At 39.2% G+C, this 27,806-nt stretch overlaps 1 protein-coding gene across 3 annotated transcripts; it reads right to left on the reverse strand.

The window, feature by feature from the left end:
• Window positions 1-548: 548 nt before the first annotated feature.
• C1H21orf91 (chromosome 1 C21orf91 homolog) lies at window positions 549-27,806 on the reverse strand. Of its 3 annotated transcripts, none has more exons than XM_015880602.2 (5): window positions 27,784-27,806; window positions 15,908-16,037; window positions 5,177-5,710; window positions 2,077-2,139; window positions 549-1,618 (listed from the first exon to the last, which is right to left on the reverse strand). In XM_015880602.2, the coding sequence occupies exons 2-5, from the start codon at window positions 16,029-16,031 to the stop codon at window positions 1,458-1,460; spliced, it is 882 nt and encodes a 293-aa protein (XP_015736088.1). In that variant the 5' UTR covers window positions 16,032-16,037; window positions 27,784-27,806; the 3' UTR covers window positions 549-1,457. The 3 variants fall into 3 exon arrangements, with proteins under 3 accessions (XP_015736088.1, XP_015736082.1, XP_015736073.1); XM_015880596.1 differs by lacking the exon at window positions 27,784-27,806 and adding an exon at window positions 16,358-16,487; XM_015880587.2 differs by lacking the exon at window positions 27,784-27,806 and adding an exon at window positions 16,312-16,462.

The following is a 27,806-nucleotide window of genomic DNA, read 5'->3' on the forward strand; positions in this document are numbered from 1 at the left end:
TTAAGGTCTTTTCCAACCTGAGCAATTCTGTGCTCCTGTGGTTTGCTCTTACTTCTGTGTTGGATTAATTTCCATACTTATACCTATTAATACATCTTCTGACAGCCAAAATCAGGGATTACCTACCACACGTTCACTTAGAAACTCACTTTTACTTGCAAGCAATATGACACTATCATTATTTCCTCTTCCTAAACATCACAAAATACCCAGAGACAGATGAGCTCAAGTCCTGGTCCTTGCACACTCACACTGCTCAGAGTGCCTTTATACAACTGCATTCTGATAGATAAACAAACAAACATCTGTTCCATGTGGTTCAGATGTCAGGCAGGGTGAAGAAAAAGCTGAACTTTAGCTTTGAATGCAGCTCTACAGTTGTTTCAATAAACAGTAACTAGAAGTTTTCGGTATGACTGACCAATACAAGTTCTAAAATAAGCAGACCATTCTGTTTCACAGTGTGCCATTCCTGGCATCCCCATTCTGAAATACAAACATCACAGATACAAATACATTGGAAAAAAAAGAAAACATCACGAGAGTAATGCGGTATTACAAATTTATTTTGTTTTCCGAAGTCATCTTTTTCAGCATTGAAAATCTCACATATACAAAACAACTATGCATTAAATCCTAAGTACAGATTGTATTACGAAGTGCTGTGCTTTACCATTTTTCCTTTCTTCAAACATCTCAGGAAGCAAATTTGTCAGTTATAAACTTGATAAAAATAGGTGATGCACCACCACTTTATTATTATTACTATTTAAAGAAGTGAAATTCATCTCTTTGGGAAATAAGGTTTGGGTTTGCTTCTTTCTTTTCTTCCCTCTTAAACATCGTATCATGAAAGATACAGACCTGAAAAGGGATAAACAATCGTACACAAGGTGTAAACTTTACACAGAGTAGTTCAGACATTTTTATAAAGAGATTTGGAAAAGTATCTAAAATAGCATTTAGTACAAAACGTCAATAATAAAATATTGCTCGTAATAAATAAGACATGAGTTTCATTAATACTGTTCTCCTGTTAAAGCTCTCTTTGATGTAACGTGATCAAATCTGATCAAAACTCGTTTTTTTATTCCTCCTCTGTATGAAGTAGGCAGATTTACTTCTGTATGGAATAGACAGGTTCAGGTCGTTCTTTGTTAGAAACAATTTCATTATCAACAGAAAACAGAAATTTGGTTCAAGGTTCATGCATCATTATGGGCAAAAACAACTCCAGTATGGGAATATAAACCCCATTACAAGAGTTTTAAATACCTACAACATTTGCCTGTTTTCTTAAAACCAAAATGGAATAAGACTTTATATGGATTAGGAATGCAAAGAGTAAGCTGCCTGAGTTCCCTCAAAAGCTTCTAAGTATCTGTGCAGCTGTATTTAATGGTTATCAAAGACACCAGGGAAAGTCAGCTCCTTGGGGGATATGAGCTGTATCCCCATCATATGGGGACATTCGATTTCATTCCCGCACGTCCCATTTGTAGACATGGCAATTTAGAACAGTTCTTCAGCAGCTGCTCAATAGCAATATGACGGACATTCAGTTCTGAAGCCAGAGAATCCTTTTCTTGGACTTGCTGCGTCAGTTCCTCAAACACATCTGCAAGAACATTGATTATTAGGTTAATTCATCTGGTCACCGTAGTTTTATTATAGATTTAAAAAGCAATGCTGAACAAAGATATCTGTGCCTTTTTAATAATCAAGCGGGCTCACACAGGAGAACATTATTTAGCTCCAGCTCAGCCTGGTATATATACTGTATATTAAACAGAATCACCAGTTGTTAGAGGGGACCCGAGCCAAGGTTTCTAACTTGAAATGACGCTGAATCCAGTTACAAAAATTCAATATGCACAGTATGTGGAGGTTTGTGTCACTCACAAAGGTTACATAATAAAAGCATTCAAGTTTCTCGCATGTGCAACAAGGTGTAAAGAGATTTCAGCTCAGAACTTAGCCCTGACAGTAAAGCCATCACTTTTTTATTTCTAAATAGAAGATTCTTTATTACAAAGCAGTACAAAACCAAACCGAAAAGTACTGAAAATTTCTCACCTTGGATTTGCTTGAGCAATTTTTCAGTAAGCTGCTTTAACTCTCCAGGAGTCATCGCATTCACTGCAACAACAAAAATCAGTTATCACTTCTACAAAAGTAACATGAACACCTCTAAACACAGACTGCCTTTTGGTCTCCTTTTAAATCGGCATCCTAACAATCAGTCGTTGTATGATGGCACATCAGAGGCAGCGCTGCTCATTAATAAATGTTAGAAAACTTGAAAAGTGTCTCTTAACACTGATGAAAATTACCATTCCATAGGAAAGTCCTCACAAGAGAAATACCCAGAATCAGAATTGTTTGCAGACTGCTTGCCCCCCTTTAACACTTCTGTGAGGACTTCTGACAGCTTAATGTCTTTTCCATGCTCTGACCCTTGCAAGTGCATCTGTTCAGCTGATGGCAAACAGCCAACGCTGAAGCAAGTCCTGCAACACTTTTAGGCCCATAGGAAATCACTCCTGGATGGAATTCTCATTGCACAACAACATTCGTTGCCTAGAAGGTTCTGTGCTTCTGGCACACAGAAATAATGCCTCCATAATATAGAAAGCCGTAACATAGAAATAATGTTTCCACAGAGTAACTCATCGACAACTGATGAATGAAAACCTCAGTCTGATGTGAGAGAAGACCAACATTATAAAAGGTTTACCTCTCATTTTCCTGCATTACATATATAGTGAGAACTAAAAGACCTTCTACACCATTCATAAGCCCTCCTTACAATTCAGTTTACAAGCATGCTGCTCATCCTCAAAGAAAATGAGTATTAAACCTCAATGGAGAGAATTCTGGCAGTATTCTATACAGATTTGAATCAACAGTAGTGAGTAGGGAAGCCAATGATGGTGGCGCAGTGGTAGGAATGCCGCGTTGCAACACCAGAGGCCCTGGGTTCGAATCCCCCTGTGGCGCAAGTGGTAGAAGTGCCGCTCTGTTACACAGGAGGCTCGAATCCCGGGGGTTGGACTCGATGATCTCTAAGGTCCCTTCCAACCCGCACGAGACTGTGAGACTGTGATACTGTCCTCAATCCAGATAAGGTGGGAAGCGGTTGGTGCCGCTTCTGTTGGGTGATGACTTGGACAGAAAGGCAGAAAATTGATGATGCTGATTACTGGACACTGGTTACAGGACGCTTAAACAAACTTTAATACCTTATATACCATTCAGCCTCCCATCCCAAATGGTGCATCCTGGCAAAACTATCTCACATGGAGTCCAAGAAAAAAGAAACATATTAAAACTACACAACTTTTGCTCAGGGATTTCTGAATGCAAGAAGTTTTTATGTTGTTAAACTTTGTCCTGATGAGGCTAATTTTTACTTACCCCCAAGACTATTTTATTTCCCTAAGGTTTCTCTTCCAGCCTTTCTCACATCTTGCAGTTATGGGGCATTAACTTTATGTTGCTATTGCCAAATTAAAGGAGTCGGCAGCAGTTACAACAGCCAATCTGTTGTTTCTCAAGACATAAGGCCACCTCACAGGGAAACAGATCCACTTGCCTCCTCTGACAGCCAACTACAGTAGTAGTCCTTTCAGCAACCAACAGAACAGAAAATTCTCACATCTTACTAGCCTTTAGAAGTTAAGGCTTATTAAACTCCATGAAAACCCTGATCAGATTTAATATTGTAATCAATAGCTTAATAAATCTTTCCCTCTTTCTACACGCAGCCATAAGAAGTTACTTTTTTACTTCATTGTTTTCATTAACATTTCATCAGCTGTACCAAGTAGGTAAGTTCACACATTACCCTTGTGTGTACATCAGGATACATCAGCCCTGGTCACTGTGTGACCATATCAGTTATGTTGCCTAATTTTGGTACAGAAAGCTTGACTAGAATTTTCCCTTTAGATAAGCACCAAGTCTTCAAATGAGCATCATTCAAGGCTGAAGAGCCTAATACTGCAAAAAGATTATTTATATTATAAAGCAAAAATGCCTTAAAAATGCATTATGTAGTCATAATAAATAGGGAAAAGAAAAATAAATGTTACCATGCTTAAAAGAGCTTTATATTCCCGTCTTTAAATCAGAGAGATAAATTCCAAGTGACTAACTGCAGTTAGATAACTCCATAAACCAGGTCAAGCTTTCATAATTCCTCTGTTAACTTCTGCCCTGATGTATTTTATCCCAATTTATGACTCCAGAGGACAGGTGGTCAAACAGCACAGCACATCTGTTTTGACTTACAGCTTTAAGACTACTAATTTATTACAAATGCAATGTGAAACATCACGCAGCACTTAAGATCCCCTTGTAAATCCTTGTTCTTCCAACTTTCTCACGTCTTTTGCAACTCTGAAGTACTTCCCAATTACTTTCTAAAGACTTTTCTAGAGATCAAGTTCTAAAATAATGGGAATGTTTATTTTCTGCTGCTTTCAACATCACCACAGTTATCACAAGAATCACCAGGTCTAGGCTACCGTGTAGACCATTGAGATGACATGGTGATACGAAGGCCTTCATACTTCCCCCTATGCTCAACAAAGAGAAGAAAAAAATCCAGTGAAGTGTGAACAGAGTCTGCTGCTACTGACAACAATTAACTCTGTATACTGCTACACAGGTTTGCTTTGCTACCTTACCTTTAATTCCTTGTACTGTTTAGAGTGGCTTTGTGCAAAAGGTAACCCAAGACACCTGACACGTTGGTTTCAGGAGTTCAGTAATCGATGACAGTTACTTTCAGGAGTTTAGTAATTGGCACAAGCAGAACTACTTGACTGACATAATAAAGATTCACTGCAATTAACTGTAACACTAAGTTTTTTTTTTGTTCTTTTTTTTTTTTTTTGCATAAACTAAACATGCCCTGTATCACTTTGGAGTGTAACTAACAGAGAAGTTAAAAAATAAACACAAAAATATCAAAACTAACAGACAGCTTTCCCCCTCCCCCCCCATCTGCTTAGCTATGCAGTCACCTTATTCACAGATTTTACAGACTCCAATCTGTTAAAAGCTGCATTTCAGGCTGTGAATTAATACCCTGTAGGAACACTAAGTGATCAACAGATATGCAAGGATGCCCCTTGCTTGCTATGTTGCATTTAAACAGAAATACACTTACGTTCTTCCCTGCTGTAATGAGGATGCCTTCTGTGAACACTGGTGAGTGAATCACTTTCAGCTTTTTCAGTTTTCTGGGCTTGGCTGCGATTAGACCATAAGACACTGCTGCAACAGAACGTAGCACCTGTTTCTTGTAACATACCAAGCCTGAAATCAGTGGGTTCGCTTTGTTCTAACAGACTTTGCGAGCAGTTTGAGATGCTTCCAGAATTTCCATCTACCCATTTTGCAGAGTATCTAGGTACTGGAGAGTCAAACTGTGGGAGCAATTTTCTATCAGTCTGATGTCTCAAGTTAAAAAGAGGGTGTGGGGATGCTTTTGAGCTTTCAGTATCAGAGTCTATATCCTTGTTTTGTGCATACTGTATGATCCAGTTAATTTTTTTGCTCAAGATACTTTTTACTTCTGCATACGGGCTTCTCGAGAGCTTTGAACGTGGGCAGTCCTGATTTGCAATTAAGTGGAATTTTTCAAAGCAGTCTCTGTGTCCCCTTAAAGATCTTGTATGTAGAAGATCTGACTTTGGTACACCTGCAAAGATACAACAATAAAAAAGAAAAGTGCAATTACTTTATATTCAGAATTTTTTTTCCAAGTCTGCAATCTTAACGAACCAAGAAAATAAACCATTAACTGATGCTGTCATGTTAATGGTCTAATCACTGAAGTAGAGCAGGTTACATGATAGTCTGAAATGATCTCGAATTCCACTCATCTCAAATCTTTCACACACAAAGTATTTTGCACACAGCAACCCCTAGTGCAGAAATTACAGACTACCTTTGCATGCCTCTCATGCAATAACTGAGGTGAAGCAAGCTGCCAACTTTGTATACACATTACATGAAAGCTATACAGCCATATCATCTGTCCTAAATGATTCCAACTACACATCAGACGTTTCTTTGGAACAATACTGAAGAACATTCTGATAACAGCCACTTGTGCCCCCATCTTCTACACACAATGTTTTAAGACACCTGCTTGGATATTGCAGCGTACAGGTCTGTATCATTCAAGGGGTCAAACATAATGCAGACTTCAGTCACAGTTTGTTATTTCACATTACTACAAGCCTGTAGCTGAGTTAGAGAAATGAGCTCTAACACTGCCAACCCTCGCCAACATTAAATCATCCTGAAATTAATTTTGTATAAGACGGTTACTCATTCTCTCTGACTCAAATAGCCACAGCAGGTAACCTACTCAAACATCAAAGGAGTTAATAGTGATTAACATGTTAAAAGGAACACAGCCTGTGAAGACTGACAGTAAGGTAAGACAGATGGCACGAGAAATAACTATTTCATTAAGTGAATAGCACTCCAGTACCAAATTACTTTCTGCAGCTTCAGCAGAGATCTTTTTAGTCAGACTCACACCTACACAGCAGATTCAAAACCCAAGTCTAGAATATTGAGCAGTTATTTTATCTCCATCAAATACGCTACTTGGGAGATTCCCAACAGTAACAAAAAAAATAGAATCTGTAACACAAGTCCCGGATTACAGACAATCAAAAGCTTGCCTGTGAACCACTGGCTGAAAATGCTCACTGAAGTCAAAATATTTGCAATCAACATGAAAATATAATTTCATCTTCTAAGCTAGGTGAACTGCCACCATTTTTCTCCTTAACATATCAAAAAAAGATAGGCAGAAGTGATGCAATTAGAGGGAAAACCATGAAATGCAACAAGATGTGATAACTGACTTTAGGGAGGAGTTACTGAAAAGCTACCCATTACAGCTCTCAATGGTATTCAACATCATCTCAAATTCTTGTGGTAAACTAAGTCCACCCCATCCCAAACAATTAAGAAATTAAGTTTGTATGAGTGCACATACAATCTATGGTGCAAAATGACAAAACTGAAAAATGATGCTCCATCCTCAGCAGCAGAGTATAAAGGCAAAGTCATGAGAACGGACACTCCTGCTGTCCAGGAACTAAGTATTAAAAAAAACCCTAACCAGAGGCAGCTTTTAAGAAAGAAGCTCCCCAGCCAAACACAAAGACAGATGTCCCCGTCACAGGTATTAAATCAAGATTCTTCTCCACCACATCAAAATATCTTTCAGTCCCTTCCAGAAGGTAAACATCCACTTGCTTAAGGTCAACATGGTCTGTCTGCTTGTAACGGCTATTTTCCCTTCTCTGTCTCTACAGAGACACTAAAAGCAAACAAAAATAAGCACAAGGCATTCATTTCTAGTGCAAACAAGGAACGGCAAGACATTTGTCTTCATGGCTTACTAACATAATTCAAACGTAACAAATCTGCTTAACTCACCCAATATAATATAAACTCTGAAATCTTCAGTCCATGAAGGAACAACACTGTCAATTAAAGCTGTACCTTCACAACATTTCCCAGCCCACGAAAGCTAAGACCAATCCTTTTCAATGCTATTTGTTTCACCATTTTTTTCCCCTTGTAAATTTCTTTCCCCTTTTTAAAGCTAGAGAAAACTTCTATAGACTGGCAGGAAAAAAAAGTCTTCTGCAATTTTCCATACTATAGCTCTGAGTTCACCTAACAGTTTCATTTGAGTTGAATAAATGAAGCCACAATCTTCTCATGACAGGACAAAGCAATTCTGCCTAAAGCAAATACTTAAGATTTGTCTAAAAGGAGGAGAGTGAACTCAAGAAAGCACAGTTAGTGATGTTTGGGATACAGTTTTGCACTGTGTTCTGGCTTTTCACAGGTACTGCCATATGCAATACTTCTGGGATACCAATCTTCCCCCCACTCGAAGCTAGTAATAAAGTAATCATCAAACACAACTACCAACTTTATTTCTTTCCACTCTTCCCCACACCCTTGCCAGCCCTGCAAAACTGGGGTAAGAAGTGCCACAGTTTCTATTAAACACAGAACCATGGAAACTAAATGCATGATTTCCAAAGCTAGCTCAACAGAAACAGCCTCCTGCAGTTATGTCTCCTTTCTGACATGTTTGAAGAAGCAGGTCAGACTACACTGCTTTATCATAGTATCACAGTCTCATGCGGGTTGGAAGGGACCTTAGAGATCATCGAGTCCAACCCCCGGGATTCGAGCCTCCTGTGTAGCAGAGCGGCACTTCTACCACTTGCGCCACAGGGGATTCGAACCCAGGGCCTCCAGTGTTGCAACGTGACATTCCTAGCTTTATCTATACATTCTGTCACTTCTGAGGCCAATCACAACACAAAACACCTGCACAAGTGACAAAATGCTGCAGCTTCACTAAAAAATAACGCCAATTAAAAACAGTCCTGTTTGCTAAAATTCAACTCAACTGTTCTAACTTTTGTCTGGTCTTTCAGGTCAGCAAACACAGAACCATCAATGTTTTTGGGTGTTTTTTTCTTTTCCTTTTGCCATATTTGTAGGGATGTGTACATTTGACCTCCTGTCTTGCTTTCCATGAATAGGATTAGAAACTATGTTCAAGTATGTTCTCTCAATCAGACTTGTTTTATCAGAGAACGAAAAAAATATACTCAAAAACCTAGCAATTCCAAAGCAGGGAAGTTCTACCTGAGGCCGGCGTGTGTGTGTTGGGGATGGGGATTTACATCTGGAAGACCACATGCAAGTAATTTAAGACAGATGCCATCAAGAAACAAGATCATGCAATAGATGACTATTCTAGTGAACAAGCTTCAGAGGAAGATGACAAACCTCAAGACAAATAATAAAAGAACTGACTCCAATAGCCTATGAAATACGAGTAGCATATATCACCTTTCTCAGCAATACTCTTTGTACGCTCAGCACTTCCAAGAACAGAAGTGACTATGTAAGAACTTAATATATCAGCGCTTAGGCCAAAGATTGAGTATTTTGCTTTGTAAGCTAAGCAAACTCTTCCCCCATGCCACTACAGTTCTAAACACTGAGTTCTAATCCACTCCTGCAAAATAATTTTGTAAATGAATTTGTAATCATACAATATATGAAATAGAATACATTCTTTTAACTTCCAGTCATTTCTTAAGAGTAAACTAGCAGAGAAGAGGGAAAACATCTACTGCAAAACTAGGTGTGTAATCAAATTCTATCAGTTCTAAATTATTTGTACTAGATCAGTTTGCATCGAATTAAAGTATTCTTTTGAAGGGATGAAGTCTACAAACACTTAGTTCTGTCCTTGCAACCGGCACATCCAGAACAACTGTGTGACCAACTATGCATAACTCTTCTTCATAATAAGATACAGCACGAAATTGAAATGTTTGCTCACATTTATAAATGAGGCTGACTAGAACAATAGTTTTATTTGGAGATAACTATAATAAACAAGTTCAATTCAAGAAGAATGCTCTTGAACAGCAAGACTACTTCACATTGAGCACTGGAATAGGCTGCCCAGGGAGGTGGTGGAGTCTCCCTCTCTGGAGATATTCAAGACCCGCCTGGACACCTACCTGTGTGACATGGTGTAGGGAGCCTGCTTTGGCAGGGGGTTGGACTCGATGATCTCTAGAGGTCCCTTCCAACCCCTACAATTCTGTGATTCCTTCACAAACGTTTTCATTAAAAAAAGACCATTAGCCTGCTTGTTTATCTTTCTGTGTTTGTTGCTGTTGTTTGTAAATACTCCTTAGTCAGCCTTGCAGCTCCATGTAAAAGAAAGCCTGCATTCAATTCTTAGCAATTTATAATATGATGCTGGAAACAAACAGTGAGAACAAAACAAATCTGCAGCAGTGAATAGCCTTAGCCCAAGCAGCTGACAAAGAAAAACAAACAAAAAACCCCACAGAACTAAAGATGGAATTAATTAAAATCAACGTGGATAGTTTTAGACAAAGTTAATAGTTTCAAGTTTGTTCTTGAACACTCCTTAATTAAAGCCATATTGAAATCTCTTTAAAGAATTTACAAATACTTTTGGGTAAGATTTATACCTGACCATAGGGAAAGGAAAACTGCAAAATGCTAGTGGCCATCATACATATGAATTCCATAATTTCATGAAGTGCGTATGGTTATTAAGGGTAGCAAAATAAAAAGAAATGTACTTCATAATGCAGATTTGTACAGTCCCGGCAAAGTCAACGAAATGGATGGTTGAATGATAACACCCTTAGTTTTTATTGGTTGGAGATTGCCTTCACAGCCACTGAAAAAACGTATTTCAGGCACAATCCAGTTCATCCTAAGTAGTTACCTCTAGAAATATTTGTGAAGAGCACATACACCTCTTTCTGTGATCCTGTAAGTAAGAAAGAGCTTGTGATGAGTGAACAAAGAAAAGGCTGCGGGGTGACCTAACTGCAGCCTGTCAGTACCTAAAAGGAACCTATAAACAGGAGAGGAACCAATTCTTTAAAGGGTACATAACAGCAGGACAAAGGGAAATGGTTTTAAGTTGAGGAAGGGAAAATTTAGCTTGGATGTCAGGGGGAAATTATTTACTATGAAAGTGGTGAGGTGCTGGAACAGGCTGCCCAGAGAGGTTGTGGGTGCCCCATCCCTGGAGGTGCTCAAGGCCAGGTTGGATGGGGCAGATGGGTCTAGTATTAAACAGGGAGGTAGGTGGCCCTGCCTGTTGGGGGGGACTGGAGATTCATGGTCCTCAAGGTCCCTTCCAACCCAGGCCATTCCGCGATTCTGTAAAACAATAATGCTTCAGCAGCCTCTAAACATCTACATCTCCATTCAAAACACTAAGATCAGACAAGCTCAGTTTTGATTTGTCTTATGTGCAGGGCTAGGACCTGCAGCACAGAAGGAAATGCTTCGAGACATTACATGTCCACGTCTATCCACCAGTCAGATTACTCAGACTGCTAAAAGAAGAGGGTTCTTACCCCAAGACCTCTTCAAAATACATTAAATGAAACCATCCCTTGACTACCTATGACAGCATGTCATCCTCACATCTAAACGACTAGGGGTGGAGGAAAAGTGTTATTCTTAGTTGCACAACTCTACCAACACTGAGAAACATGATCATTAGAGACTTATCTCCAACGTAACTGTGTGACAAGATTTAAAGCCAAGTGCTGCTTTATAACTGTATTCATACAATTTCAGTGCAGAGTTAAACTTTCTGATTTACTAGATTATTTGGAAGGAAAAATGCCAATGCTATTTACTCATTAGCTTCTGAAATAAAACAAATGGTAGATATTATCTTGTTTGCAAATTAAAATTCTCTTTTCACTTTCGTTTCATAAAGGCAGTGCATTCCATACATCAGGTGGGGACACAAAACCCCCCACCAGATTTCTATCAGCTTGCTTATATTTTACCATATAGCAAACACATCCCATATAAGACAGGACATAAAACCAATTGAGTCTTTCAACAAATCTCCAAAATTCATGTTCCCTAGAAAAAATTTTAGTACTGTATTTGATGAACCAATGATTCTTGCTGAAAACCTTATTACAGGAGCCACCAAGTTAGACGTGTCTCACATTTCCTAAAGAAAGACTAGTCAGATCACCTAGAAGAGAATAGAAGCTGTGAGACAGCATTGCTGTATTGTGGATAACACCAGGTAAGTAGCATTAACTGTTTGAGTTACTTGCTTACAAACTTCCCTAGCTTACTTGTACAAACTTCCCAAGCTTAAAAACTTCAAAAATATAGTTTCAGAACTAGCTACACAGCTCAACTTACTCAGCAATATCTATGTGGCACTTCATGGATTAAGAAATACCATAGAAATGTGTTTGGACTTGAATTCATAATTAAGAGGTTTACTGGAAGCTGCAGCTAGTTCTACAAGTCCATTCAAGTTTGCAGAAATGAGTCATGCCCCTGGACTGCAAGTACTACCTTAACACAAGATTTCATCTGTCTGCCCCAAAGGACAACGATGAAAGTTTGTAGCTTTTGTTGCTGTTTCAGTTCCTGTTATTTTATTAGTATTGAGGGGGGGAAGGGGAAGAAAAATAAAAAAGATGTGTAATATCTTGGAACAGAATGAAAGTAGAACAGTTTCCAATCTTTTCAGCTACACCTTACAATCTATCTCATTTCAGTGAGATACTCTTCTGAAAAGAATAAAAGGGAAGAAGTGAAACTTTTAAGAATGAATTCCCATTTTTCAAAGATGAATGCAGAGAACACAGAATAAGGATATTATACAAGACTTTATAGACCTTAGCAGGAAAACAAAAGACAACAAGCCAAGATATTAGTTTATAGCATCTTTGTCTCAACCTTGAGTCTAGAATACACTAAATCTTATGCTGAAATTGCCTGAAATAATGGGCCTACCTGCACTTTAAAGGACCACAGATATGTAAGTAGGCTTAAAATTAATCAATGCGGTTACTGGGTTATCTATCCCACACTCCCCGTCTCACATTAGAAGGCCTGCAATACAGATTTAGGTTTCAACTCACAATTTACCATTCAGCCACTGCCTAACTCTAAACAGAAGCAAGTTAGCAGTTAACAGCACCAGACAAGCAAATCTGTAAGAAAAAAAAATAATCAGATCTTCCCACCAGCTACACACTCTTCAATTTCAGTATTCTAACACACTTTAAAACAATCCTGCATTAAGATATGCCAGCACATAAATGGGGTAAGATAAACAGGCCATCTATGACAAATAATAAAAACTGAACTGTGATTATGGCCATTTTTGAAACCAAAAATGAAAAGGTTCCTGAGAAGAAACTAGTCTCCAACTAACACACACTGTCTTGTTTCCTGACTTACGCAATTGTTACATGTGAATTTAAAACACTTCCTGTTTCAATCACGGATTACTAACATTGCACCTATTCAAAACCAAAACAGTACACAACAACCTCTGATGTCCACTTTGCCTACAGGCCTACAAAAGGCCAACATCAAATCCCAGCAGAACCACAGCACCTATATACTCTAAATCCTACCTAGACTTTAAAACTGCTCTAAAGGACCAATTTCGTTTCCCAAAGCATGGTTACTGCAGCTTTGTATTTCATATTTAAGTACTTTAAAACTTAAGCATCACTAACATGTTAAATCACCCAATAATGATCCTTAAGGCAAAAGCTGGTTTGGGAATAAACAAAGTATTTACAGGTAGCTTAGTCCACTCAGCTTCCCCAGAAGGAATACTCCAGCCAGCAAAGCAGACAGGGAAAGCATGACAGACAAGAATACTGTCTTTTTGTCCACCCACATTTAGACTGAAGATCAGCAAAAGCACTGGTAATCTCTCCCCTACATTAATTTCTCCTTGTTCCTCAAGAAAAGTTGACAACATAATAGGAGAAAGTTTAAACGTGCACCTTGGCTTTTTGTTTATTCCGTATACCCATTTGCCCTTTTCTCTTTGTTTTGCGACCAAAAAAATTCCCTTCAGGGAAACTATCAGAGAAATTGACTCTATTATCCATATACACCACTCCTGAACACATTCAGTGATAGACAGCAGAGCTAAACTCCAAGCTGCACTCAAACCAGTTGTTTCTGTGACTTAACAAACACACTGAGGAGAACCACTATATCTTAAAGCCACTTTCCCCCTCCATCCCCATTTAAGCATTAAAAACCTCGTATTCAATATGAGAAACAATATTTCTGATTAAAAACAAAGATTTTATGACAGCATAAATAATGTTTTCCTTGTTCAGAAATTCAGCAATTACCTAGCTAAGGCAGATAAAGCTTTACACACAGATGAAGCTTTACATACAAGAGTCTTCCAAATAAAATGACTGATAAAAGAACTTGAACATTTATTTCAAACGTATCATTCTTTCATCCAAACAAAGCTATATGAAAACAAACAAGCATAAGGCTGAGAGCCATAACAATACTGAGGCAGGAAGATGTGTGTTGAGTCATTAAAGATTTGGGGTGTTCCCAGTTTTACTTGGTTCTAATTATTTATCCTGCTTAACTGTGATGATCAAGAACATTACCATCTACACAGACTTTTACAGCTGCTGAATTCACAGATGTGAAGACACAAAGATTCACCAATACTCACCTATAACGTGCAGATAGCTGTGACTTTTTCCTGCAATTTTCTATACAATAAGCTTTATTTATGTACCTTTGAGAAAATCTGCTTTGAGCAGCTCAAGTTTTAGGCTAGGTCATTTTCACGTGCCTGGATTTACAACCGACAGCTTTGAGGAAAGTGATGCTGGCAGGGATGAAATCAGTGAGAAAACTATGTTTCCATTAAAGCATTAGAATACTACACCACTTTAAACAAGGAAATTGGGAAAACCACTTCCAGAATTTCATACATGAAAGTTGCCATGGGCCGCTGCAAACAGTGGAATATGAAAGCATCCTGTATGATGCTTAGCTGTGACTGTCACAGAGGGAGAAGTTATGTGTGCACATCAATGCTAAAATGGAACAATCCTTAAGTGCTGCCCTACCTACTGCATGAACAGCCTATTTCACTTCAAATTATAACAAAAATGAGACTTCTCCATGTGTTTTAACTGCTTTGATTTTTAAATATGATTTTAAATTAGAAGAATCTATCAGCAAAAACGGCCCATACTTGTACATGTGGGACAGTACGTTTACAGAGTTAACAGAACTTTGAGTTGATTCTGCGCAAGTACTTATGTGAAGTCTGTTAAAACGTAAATGGCAAGTAGATAAGAAAACATCCAGTATAATATCCCTATCCAGAACTGCAATGCAAAAGGAAAAAAAGCAATTAGAAATATAATGGCTCCACGCTCCTGAGATTCAGAATAAGCAACAGGATCACTGGGCACAATGCTCATAGATCACAGTATCAGAGTTAGGTGTAAAAAGTTTCAGTGTACTCACATACATCAGACAAACTGAATCTTACTCTCAGCAAAAAACAGGAACATTCACACAACAGCTTTAAAGATTTCACAGTCAATTGCCCTCAGCAGTTCAGATTAGCCTAGGTGGTCATATGTCTGTGGCAATGGCAAATACCACTTTCTATAAGTGGAATACCCCCAAAAAAATCAAGGAATAGTGCTTATGTTTAAGAAAAAAAAAAAAACAAACCATGAAGTGTTAACTTGATTTAAAAAAGAAAAATCTCTGATCTACCAAAAGTAACAAGATAAATTCATTCAATAAACAAAGCTTCAGGTTGTAAAACTGGATAGAAAAACATTTTACTGAACCTATGTAGATCTGGAGAACAGAAACAATGCTTACAAGGCCAGACTTGTAAAAACTGCCAAAGCTCTTACCTCACAGTTTGTAAACTGTAGGGAAGTGATTTAGCAATGGGTTGGACCAGATGACCTCCAGAGGACCCCAACCCTCAAACCTCTACAGTTCTGTGATCCCATGTGAAACTTTTAAGGTGCTGTGTTGGTGAATCTGGTGTTATCATGTCGCAGATATCATCTTATGAAAGCACGCATCAAAACTCTGATAATTCCTGTCAAACACTGATCTGCTTCCAAGAAAATCATGCAATGAGACTCACAGCTGAACTGAGTTCTGTCTGGAGTCCCTCTATCACTGACTGAAGCGCAGAGCCAAGGCCAAACACACACACCATGTGTTCCACCTGAACTGAGGCCAGAGGTTTGCAGAAGCTGCTGAAACCTGATCACCTCTTCGCAAATGTTATTTTAGAAAGCCTCAAAAACCGACTGTTACCAAGAAAGAACCTAATTTGGTCAGCAAGAAAACTTCTAGCACACAACTTTCTTAAGCTCTCTGGGAGCTTTTCAACAAGCTCCGTCTGCTCCCAGCTCCACACAGGGCATCCCGCCAGCGCAGCAGTGCAATAGGAGCCCGTTTAACACCATACCTTCGATGTTCAGTTCGAAGCAGATGTGGCAGAACGAGAGGGTCTCCTTTTCGGTGCCCAGCTTGCAGACGCTGCACACGTTGTCATCGTCCAGATCGATGTTGACGAACTGCTCCTCGTTCATCGTGCTCTGAGAGAGGAGGAAATAAGGCACAAGATTGTTACTCCGAGCACCCCACAACATCCCCGTACTACTGCCCCAAGCCCAGCCGCATATGGGGGAGGACCGTTCCATCCCGGCCAAGTTTCCTTCTCAGAGGCGGCACAACACAAGGTGCTCCTAGAACCCGGGACGAGCCCCCCTCGCCACCCTCCCAACCCCACGCACCCCTCCCTCCTTCCCCGCAGCCCCCTTTGCTCCCATCTCGGGCTCCTCGCACCCCCCGTGCCCAACATATCACCACCGTGCCCCCAGCCGCCATCTCCGCCACGCCATCCTCCCCCTCGCACCCCTCGTCGCGCCGCCGGCTGCCTCGCTCCGCGCTCCACTATTGTTCGCCACAGAGCGCAGCCGGAGCTCGGCGCCAGCACCGCCCTCCGCTTCCGGCCGAGACCACGGCCCCGGCGGGACGGGGGGGGAAGAGAAGGGGGCTGCGCCAGGCGAGGCAAAAACTGCTTCTCTCCGCTTCGTCCCGGTGCCAGCACCGCCCCAGGGTTGAGCCGGAGGGGTGGAGAGGCGGGGCGAGACAGCGGCCGCTACGATCCCTACGAGCAGCGGGCACCCCCTTTTCAGCGTCGCTTGGGCTCTTCCGGAGCCCGGCTGCGGTGCCTCCCCCGCGGCGACTGAGGGCGGCTGAGGGGAAGCCGGGGCGGTGTCACGGATGACCTGCTCTACTCAGTCCTTCTTGCCCTCTGTGGGGCGCTCCGCCGGGGTCTGTGGGTGTGTTTCATGCTTAGTGTCCACCTAGCGCGCCCTGAGTGCTTGCTAATGTGGTTGTAATGCGAGTCATTGGGTCTTGTAATAAATGCAGAAGTCCTCTGTGTATAGGAATTGAAACTGGGAAGATTAACGTAAGGGAGGGAGAAAACAAAGTCAGGATCGCCTCCTCTGCTCTACGTTGGTGTGGCTTTGAGGATTGTGTGCGGCTTTGAGCTCCGAAGTACAAAGAAGACATAAAATGATTAGAGAGGGTCCAAAAGGGGGCTGTAAAGATAATGAAGGGTCTAGAGATAAAAGACATGTAAGAAACAGTTGAGATCCCTTGGTTGGTTCAACCCACAGTAGAGCTGAGAAGGAGACACTCTCATTCTGCCACATCAGCTTCGAGCTGAACATCATTTATGAGTTGACCTTAAAGGATCCCTTCCAACTGGATTGATTCTTTGATTCCATGATCTGATACCACATGAATATACAAAGCTGGCAAATCTATGCTGAATTTTAACAGTGTCCTTTTATTGGTTCAGGATGAGTTTGTTCTACTGTAAGCTTTCTAGGAAAGAAATCAGTCCTTGGGGATTGTTGTTACCCTTGGGGGGAAGGAAGGAAAGTTGCTGTTGAACACAGTTTGAAGTTGTGCACATAGAAGGAAAATGGAAGATGAGAAAGGAATGCGTAAGAGAAACAGTGCTAAAGTTACATGCATACGTATTTGACGTGATAGGAAATACCAAGTACCGACTGGAAGTGCTATCTGAATGGAAAGTAAAACTAACTCAGCTCCATGCTTGCCTTCAGAAGGTCAAGCCACAGCTTGTAGATCATGCCTTCCTGAGAATTTCCACAACTCATGGAAATTACCTACAGTGCATTCCTGTATATCGAAAGTGGGGTTACCTATGAAACTGTTATATCATCTTCCAAAGTCTGCTCTCTCCAAACACATTTTCCTATGTTTTTTTTAGTCCACTCCTCTGTAGCATTTAAGTAGTGGGTGGACACTGGATTTGTTTCTGTTGGAGGACAGAAGAACAATTTAATCTCAGAGCTTCCTGAGATCTTCCTTGAATTGCTTTTCCCACTGGCTGACACTGAGCTTGGGAGGGCAGCTACACCTCCTCTGTCCTCCCATAGTTTGCTTGTTTGATATGCATGAAAAGTTGCAAACAAGCAGCAGCCTGACTTTGTTGCAAAAACAATATTAAGAGAGAAAAGAATGTGAGCCTGGGGTGGAGGATTTACAAAGAGAAAGAAGAAGCTGGACAGATGATAGTAGGGAGGATTATAAAGTGTATAAATAATGGAGTATTTTCCCTTCCAGAATCTGATGTTTCTATGCCTGGTTGCCACAGTGTATCAGCAACTGTGAAATCCAATGGAAAAAAAACAACAAACCAAAACAAAACCAAACAACCCATAAATCTTGTTAACAGACGAAGTGGAGGAGGCAGTAGAGCTATTGGTAATTGAACTACATTTCTTGTTTAAAAAAAAAAAAAAAAAGAAAAGTAGTTTATAGCATAGACATCATTGCATTAAAAATAGTGAAAGAAATTATTGCAGGTGCAGCATTATGAACTGCTCAATCTTAGACAATACTACTTAATCTTAGTGCCCATGATGTGGTTGTACTTATATGTACTTATACATGTTTTTTTCCAAATCCCTTGTTTCATCAATATACATTATTCCAACTAGAATATTTTTCACTGGAAAAATTATTTTAGTAGAAATTAAATAAGCTTTTTTTCTTTTTTTCTTTTTTTTTTTTTTTTTTCCTTCTTCTTTTTTTTTCCCCCTTCTCTCTGTTGAGATTGTGTTTTCATTTTAGGAAGGCTTTGGTAGCAATCATATTTTAATAATTCCTACTGCTTCACCTCCTTCAGCTTGTTGGTTGTGTTCCCACGCTGTTTCCTCACCATGTTTCAGTCTTGACGAGATGACACAAGGGAATGGATAACTGATTTAACAGAAAGAAAATTAATTCTAACTCACATCAACTCATTACTTCATGTGCTTACAGCCCTGTAAGCACTGGTGGGAAGGCAGCTGAAGGAGTAACGCAGAACTGAAAATGATACTCTGCTCCCTGTATCATGAAATCGTGTTTTTAATTTCACTAGTTAATTCACTCTAAATAGGTAACAATTAGAAACAAAAACTTGTGTCAGTCTTTTGAAGGCATACTAATGCCAGTTTTCTATGTGAAGACATAGAAGTTCTAAAGCTAAAATGTGTTCTTACTGAAATGTACAGTGTCAAATAGGAGTCCAGGGAGAGGTGGGGTTGCTTAGGCATTATTACAAATACTGCAGAAAGCTCCCAATGGATAATATAAATAGCATTAGCACTGCTGAAATGAAAGTGTGTAGGTGTGCACGTGTAAATTAAAATATACAGGAAAAAAATCAAAATTTAGTCTAGGTGTGGTCTGCCCCCATGCAAATATCTAGAAAGTAACATTCCCATATCAACCTGATTTCATTCTCTTTCTTTTCTGCTCTCCTGTGGATTGGGGGAATTCTTTTTTCCTCTGCATGTCAGGTGTCTGGGGTTTTCCAGGCACTCCTGTGGGACTTAATGTTCTTCAGGCAGTTCTCTGTCAGCAGCTAATAAATATAGATGTATTTTTGCTGTTCTTCTGGTTTTGTTTTTGTCTTGTGAGCGTTTCTAACTACCTTTTTGTTGTTTGTTTATTTGTTTCAGATCTGTTGCTTCAGTGTCCTGCAGCACCTCCTACTTTAACATTCAGCCCAGAATATATACATGTAAAAATATCTTGCTGTAGTTGCTATCTTGACTCTTCTGTTTTGTGAACTATTGTCTCTTCCTATTTTCTCAATCCTCTTTTAACTTCACTCAGAGTTTGACCTTTTCTGTCATATATTAAGTCTTCATTGACTAACTTTAGACCTCTCAGTGTGTAGCTTAAAAATCTGATAGCAAAGAGGCAGTTCCTTCATCTGGCCATTTCCTTCTGTTTGGATCTGATGGTCTTATGGCTACTCCAAGGTGAACTGGGCTGATGAAGGAAAAAACCAAAACCAATGATTTTTATTATTATTATTATTTTAATCAGCTCATTGAAATGACTATCTTCAGCTACATCGTTGCTGTATTTGGTGTAAAGATTTTTGGAGTGGTGATGTGCTTCCTGCATCAAACTAAATGTAGAATCACCAGTCTTAGTCCTCAGTCCCAGACCTGCTCATTTATCCAGTCTTTTTGCTATATCTGCCTTTTGGGCTATGATTCCTTGATCCTCTTAGCAGCAGCGCCAGCTTAAGTGTTTCCAGCTTCTATCCATTTTATTTCTGTTATTTTAATTCAAGTTGTGTGCTGAAAAGTAACCATCATCAACCAGATTCCTGTCCAGTTCACTGCATGACTGCCCAGACATTCATTTTGGCACAGCAGCAGTTGTGTCAAGAGTACTCTTCTAGCACGAAGAGTAGAATGCAGCAGTAGAGATTAATTAAAATAGCTGCATGAATACATGGGTACTGACAGCCCAAATCTTTCTTCTTTCTGTTTCTCTATTTTTCTCCTTATTACCATTTTCCTTCAGTTCCTTTCCTAAATGTCTTTCCCTTTCTGCCATACAACTCTAGGAAATTTCTTCACTGACCACTCTATGGAGTGTCCATGTCATTTCACAACATGAAGCTGTTTCAGGGTAGTGTCACACCACCAGTCTTTATCTCTTACACATTCTTCTACTCACATTCTTGACTACTGCTCCTGAAACTGAATATCCAACTAGCATGAAAAATTAGTCATGAAAAAAAAAGACTACGTTCTGAATTGTCTGAGGTTAGAAAAAGAAATCTACAGTTGTGTACATTAAATAATCCACACCACAGAGGAAGCTGAGCCAACCTAAAATTATTTTCCAGTCATAGCACACAAGGGTGGAGCAGCTGTGTATTGTAAGCAAAGGCTTCTTGCAGACTGCTGATTGGAGTGGATCGGAGGCGATAAATCAGTACATGTCTATTCAAACAAGCCATGAACGACAGAGGAGAGAAATGACTTCTTTACATTAATGTTCTGGAAAGAATTCCTAGTAACTCATTTATCCCCATTCTCTGTTTGGAAAGAACACATGTGATTTCCTAATCCTAATAAGATCTCAGTGATTAATTATTATGTTGACATAACACACTTCTAAGTGTTGTTTATGTGTTGCTTTTTCATCCATAGATTATTCTTTACAATTCTTGCCTATTTAGTAATCAGCCAGAGCTTCCTACTCTTTTCTTCAGCTTAACTGAATGTGGTGTTTACTGCCTCAGCCCTGTTTCTGCCATGGCCTTGGTTTCCTCTTTGATCATACAGCAGTTCACAAATTTCTGGATTTCTCCTAGTCACTGGAAGCGCTCTCACAATCTAAGTACACCTTTTTCCTACCCAAATCTCAGCACTTCTTAATCTTCACTGACCTCTCAACGTCACCTGTCAGTTTCTAAGATAAAGTCTTCAGGTAGGCTTTATTGAAAATGAATGAAAATTTTGTCTGATTTTCCTTCTGATTCTTGTCTGTTTCTCTTAAAGCAGCTGATTCTTGTCAGTCAGCTTTTAATCACCATTTGTCATACATCCCCCAAAGTTATCACAGCTGTGAGCACTGTCTCTAGTTCTCTTGTCCATGAACTTGGCACTAACTGGTATCTTATTCTAGTGACTCGTATTTCTCCATTTCCATTGCTGACTTGTCTTTCCTCATCTGATCTAAATCCATACCTTTTTGGCACCTCCTTGATGTCAATTACCATGGCTAACAAAAGCACAATATAATAAATTGAGATGATATGTTTTCCAATAATTTAGGCCTTTAACTTGAATACAAAAGGATTGCCTCTGCATTATCTAACTTAGTTCTACATATCGAATAGAAGATTCAGCCTTGATGAGTGTCTCAGCTGCCTGTCACTTCACACCTCAGCTATTAACAACTTCATTCTCTAATTCCTGTGCCTTTCACTGTGCTCTTCTAAAGTTCATTCAAAATTGCATTGTGAGGATTATCTTCTTTGCTGACATAATGTCTCCGTCTCTCTCTGGCTTTTCAGTTCATCAGCATCAAAGGCAAATTCTTTGTCCTCTTCAAAGTTTCTGATCAATTGACTCTATGCTGAATCAGCTTTATTGTCTCACTGAGCATCAGCCCTCATGTACTCTCTGTCAGTAATACTAGTCTTCACTGTCTCATTAGAGTATTTCTCACACAATCACCTTTGGCCTTTTTTACAAAATGCCTCCTCCTCTGTTGGAAGTTCCTCACAAATGTTAAAGGCATGTTCATGCTGTTAATCAGACAAGACTTAAGTCTGCATTGTTGAACAGACTTAGTTGTTTCCCAGAGTTGAATCTGTAAAACACAGTGACTGTGCTTTGTACCTTCCATTACAGAATCACAGAATGACCTGGGTTGGAAGGGACCTCAAGGATCATGAAGTTCCAACCCCCCTGCCTGGCAGGGCCACCAAACTTCCACATTCTCTTCACCAGTAATAGTTACCCAGTTGTTCCATTTCTTGTATATTAGAAAACCAATAAACTCTTCTTTTTATTACAAATACTTTAGTTGTTACCAAAGCCTTGAGGTTGCCAAACTGTGGTCTGCTGAAAATCATCTGAAGTAGCTTGCAGTCCCATGTTTCTCAAGTGAAAGTTTCATTACAGTTTTGGCAAGCAGGTGCATAATATTACATGAGAAATTTGGGAAAGTGCCAGAGATCCACTGACTCCACAAACGTGAGTAGCAAAACCTGAGTAGCAAGAGATCTCTGATTTCACGGCAGAGATAACCTCCTACTCACAGAGCTATGGAATATTAGTAGCATTTAATAGCTTTCCACATTTTGAAATACCGGCTTGAAAAGAATATAAAGATAGCTACATATTTTACCTATCTAATGGACAAGATTAAGGTATTACTTCTGAAGTATGTGAGTGTTTTAATATTTTAGCCAATTTTTACTTGCTTACGGAACGGATTTCATTAGCTTTGGTATCAGAATACAAAAATAGTCTATGTTGTCTTCATACTGTAATTTTCTGTAGCAGCAAACACAAGAAAAATGACATCTCCATGCTACTGTCCTCCCATATTTTTTTAATGTTTAAACCTCTCCTTAACAGCATATTGGTAGGGGCTGAACTGTTAAGTGGCTCCTTCCCCTTTTATTAATGAGAATTAAAGTTCTGTAGGCAACAAACAAACAAACAACAGCAATAAGAATAGGAAAAATCAGCTGCCTGCACAATGTATGAAAAACAGCAATAACTGCAGCATCCCTGTGGCCAGGTTATTTGCTTAGCCCTGCCTTCTTCCTTCTATGCCTGTGCATTTGTACTGATTATACAATCATAATCTACTTAAATCTGCAGGAAGAAGTGTTAGTTCCATAGCACCATGTTAGGAATGACGTGTTAATTCACTTCAGATGCCTAAACATAAGAGAAGATGGAAAGTAGACAGAAAAAAAATGCATCAAAAGATGTAGCCTGTTGGTTTGAGTTATATGGTTGGTGCATATAATACGTTGAGCAACATTTCTAGTCACACATGCAATCAAAGACCAGCTGATATAGAAAGGCATTGCTGGAGGTCTGATCAAAAGACCCAGAGCAGAGTAAGACAGAGCAGGTTGTCCGAGGCTGTATCCAGCCAAGTTTTGAACATCTCCAAGGATGGAGACTCCACACTATAAACAGCCAGCACTACTGTTCAACCACCCATACAGTGAAAAGTTTTACTTCCTGTTTAAGTGAAACAAAGATGGTGTTTGGTGACTACAAATATTAGGAAGGATCTAGAAGAAAAAAAGCATGATGGTGTATGAGATGTATGAGGAGCAGCTGAGGTCCCTTGGTTCGTTCAGCCCAAAGCAGAAGAATCTGGAAGGGGGACTCCTGGTGGCCTATAGGTCCTTGTGAGGGGAGCAGAGAAGCAATGCTGTGCTCTGCTTCTTGATGACACTGACAGGACCTGAGAGAGAGCCCTGTCCTTCATATGTTTGGAAATGGCTTCCAGGATTATTTGTCCCATTACCTTCCCAGAAGCTGAGGTTAGGCTGACCAGCCCCTAGTTCTCTGGATGTACCTTCTAGCCCTTCTTGAAGATAAGGATGATGCTTGCTTTCTTCCTGTCAGAGATTTCTCCTGTTTGCCACAGCTTTTCAAAGTTGATTGGCAGTGTCCTTGCAGTAATATTGGATAGATTTCCCTTCTGTCACAGGAGCATTACATCAGGTTGCCAAGACTGAGGTATGTCCAGATTGTTTACATGCTTCCTAATGTGCTTTTACTTCACTGGGTTAAGTCCTTCTTGCTCTAGTCTTTCTTCCTAGACTCATGGGACTGCAGAATTTACTGGTATTCAAAGGCACTATGTATTGTAGTCTTTTCTCTGTTCTTTGTCACCAGGTCCCTGTCACTCTGCCCTGTTAAGTGGGGGTCCCACAATTTCCCTGGTCTTCTTTTTGCTGCTGATGTACCTGTAGAAACCATTCTTGTTTCCTTTCACATTAATCACCAATTCATCTCCAAGTTGTCATTGGCTTTCCTCACCCATTCCCTGAACATCCTGGATTTCTGAGTATCTAGTTGATTCAGTTTACCAGCCTCTGTTAAATGCAGGTGGTGTGCTGTGCTGCTGCCAAATGCACATGTTGCCTCTATTAAACTCAACAAGAAGTAAAAATTGTGTTTACTCATGTCTTTTAGTTAATTAAAATTAAAATGATGCATCACTGTATGTACAGGCTGAGCCTTAATCTCTAAAAAGCGTCAGATAGTATTAAGCTCATTGCTGACAGTGGCCTAGTTTCTACTGATAGATTCATTAAAAGTTTTAGTCAGCAAAGTCAGGAAAAAGTAGTGACTGATAGTCCTGAACTGAAATGATGGGGAAAAAAAAAGCCTAAGCCCAACCTGTTTTGTTAATCCATCCATGTACATGAAAACAGCACAGCAGGATGGGAGAACTAATCCCATTTCGAATCAGATGCCTGCTGGTTCCATTTAATGAGCATTATGTCTGTTTCTTTTTTAACCCTAAAATATCTTAATACTTAGAAAAGCCAATCTGATTTTTAAAAATATATATTTTTTTAACTACAACTATAGAAACCTGGATTATTCTGAATAATTTTCTGGGGATGTATGTTTTTCTCTTGCTACTGAGATGTTAATGTTAGGTTCCTAACATAATGATACATACAAGGCAGGGCTTGATCATCACCTTCATTATACTAAATGAAGGGTTGTACTGTAAGAAGGGAATCTGTGGTATGGACAGGAAGCTTAGTGGTCACTCTTCCCCTTGAAGCTCCAAGAGCAATGTCTGACAGTCAAGTGGGAAGAGACTTGCTGACCTGCTCATCACTGAGACCAACATAGCCTCAGAGAAGAGACTGCTGACGCCAGCAATGTTGAGTTCCCAGCTCTCTGTGGTTTTGCTCTATAGAGCTCCTCAAAATGGAAGAAGCTGTGGTTGCTAAGTGTATTTCCTCAAACAACTGTGTGGTTCACAAGTAGGATGCCTGTGTTATGTAGCTTTGCCCTCATTAACAAATTAATATTTGACTCAGAAGCAGCAAGACACATTACTGTCCTTGTCATTTTGGGGGTAAAATCCCTATGCAACATTTTTGAGGTGAAGGCTGCTAAATTTGTCTTTCAACATACATCCTAGGCTTTTGTTAAGGTTTTGTTAAGGTTTTCTTTGTTGAAAGTATTTGTTGAGTATCTGATTTACTTAAAATAGGTACATCTGAAGAAGTCCAAACCAAATAACAGAAGGTAACAAGATCCTTCTGTTAGGAAGTCCTGAAACATCCAGTTTAACAGTTTAGACTGTAGTGATATTTCTACTTCCTGAACAGCTCTGGCAACACTCTAGGAGATAAGAAAAGCCTCAATGCAGATAAAAATCTCTTCTTGTCTTCTCATATCACAGATAGATTTGTGAAAATAAATGAATTTGCCTGATTAGTGTGTAGCAACCTTGCCCACAGCAGGGGGTTGGAACTGGATGATCTGTGAGATCCCCCTCCAACCAAACCCATTCTATGATTTCTCGTATTGTTCACATTATTCAAGTGATTTCTTCTATAACTGGCCCAAAGATGGATTGATGGATTGCTAACTACCATCTTAACTGTCACACTGCATGCCAGACTTCATTCCAACTGAAATACCTAGAAAACAGTTACTATAGAGTTCTGTGAGCATTTCTATTAATGAAATCTCCTAAAAAACTTTTACCTACTGAATAAATTTTCTGGTGTGAAGGAAGGAATAAGTAATGTTGCAGATTGTATTAGGGTTGAGAAATTCAAAACACCTCTGTCCTCATGCATCTCTAGTACTTTATCAATATTTAATAATCTCACATTCCAGTCTTCCTGCATAGAGGTGTTAACATCTTTCTATCATAGGTCCCTGTGTTCATTACATTTACAAGAAAAAAAAAATATTGAGATTTCTGTTTGTCTGCCGAACATAACTGAAATTGGGGAAAAATCTGAAAATAATTAATGGTAGTTACGGAATATGTATAGACAGGTGCATTCTTTGAACAGCCATAGCTATTCAAAAATATGCAGTGAAGCATTCTGAGCTGTTGGTCCCTAGGAATTAATCAGGAAATCATTTGTGCTCTGGAAACCTCCCCTGAAGAGATCTGGCACTCATGGTAATAGATGAAAAGGCTTTTACTTAACAGTCATGTAACATAATGAAATTCAGCAGTTGCAAGATGCAGATGTGACATGGCAAATTCATGTTCTTTAGTACTATGGAAGATAAACATATTGATTACAATGTGAAATTAGCAAAATTGAAATGTGGAAGACAAAAAGTAGATCAAAAGTAAAGTATAGGCTGTAATATTCAGTGAAGTAGAAGCTTTACTTTTAGTAAAGCAGTAGTAAGGAAGTTACCCACTGGGGACAGAAATCTGAACTGATTTATCTAAGATAAGAGATAATGCATCAGAAAAGACAGGTATCAGCAGCTGAGAACCTCTGCATGCACTGTAGATTTAAGGACAGAGGAAAACTTTGTGTACTTGTCCTTATATTATCTTAATGATAAAAAATAATTCAAGTAAGTTAATCAGACATACTTACACTAATTAAATCTAAATAAGGCAAATTGCCTCATGCTGGATTAGCTACAAGTTTGTTTACTACTTGGTTTTCTCTCTATTGCTTCTAATCTTGTAGCTATGGGAAGCCTGAACTTACATATGTATTGCAACCCTGATATTTCTGAATACTATAAATGTTGCTTATCTTAGCTGATGCTAAATTTTCTTATTTACTTTTATATGCTATAGCAGTACCAATATATAACATAATAGTCAGATTTAATTATTACTATTTTGGTTTTAGACCAACTATCATCCTAATTCTTATTCTCTCAGCCATACTGTCATTAACTTTCTATTTTGGAATTCCTGTAAAAACAATCCTTATTCCCAAAATGCATTTATCTTAGGTATAGTCTAGAAACATGTTGAAATCATGTAGAGTGTGAAAATGGACAGAGAATTAATTACAAAATAAAAATAAAAAATTGCAGATGCAGCTATGTCTGTAAGGAAATGCCTGTAGTGACAATTAGTTCAACATCCTCTTCAGTCTAGATGTAATCAGCATCCTGTATTGTTCCATTTTTTTAACCTACAAGCAAGGGCAGCCTATTAGCATACATATGTATGCAGCCAAAAAAGTCTGTTTAATAGCAGGATATTTGTTGTAACATATTTGCAAAATGCGTGATGTCCTAACAACAGTCAATGTCAGGACTATAATAGGTTTCAAAACCAAAAACAAAATAGAAAAAAAAAATCACAGCCCCCCCCCCCCCAAAAAAAAAACCAAAACCAAAACCAAAAACAAAAACAAAAAAACAACAGTCCAATTTCGATATATCTCATGCATTTTAGTCATTGCACATTGTTATCAGTGACTCATTCACATACCCAGTCCAATGAAGATATTGTTT

This window comes from Coturnix japonica, chromosome 1 (assembly GCF_001577835.2).
Source record: "Coturnix japonica isolate 7356 chromosome 1, Coturnix japonica 2.1, whole genome shotgun sequence".
In the NCBI taxonomy this organism is placed as follows: Eukaryota; Metazoa; Chordata; class Aves; order Galliformes; family Phasianidae; genus Coturnix; species Coturnix japonica.

Coding starts and splice junctions, on each gene's coding strand:
- C1H21orf91 (XM_015880587.2), bottom strand. Junction 2,140..5,176: donor TCATTACAGCAGGGAAGAAC/GTAAGTGTATTT, acceptor TTGTTGTTGCAG/TGAATGCGATGACTCCTGGA. Junction 1,619..2,076: donor ATTGCTCAAGCAAATCCAAG/GTGAGAAATTTT, acceptor ATGTTCTTGCAG/ATGTGTTTGAGGAACTGACG.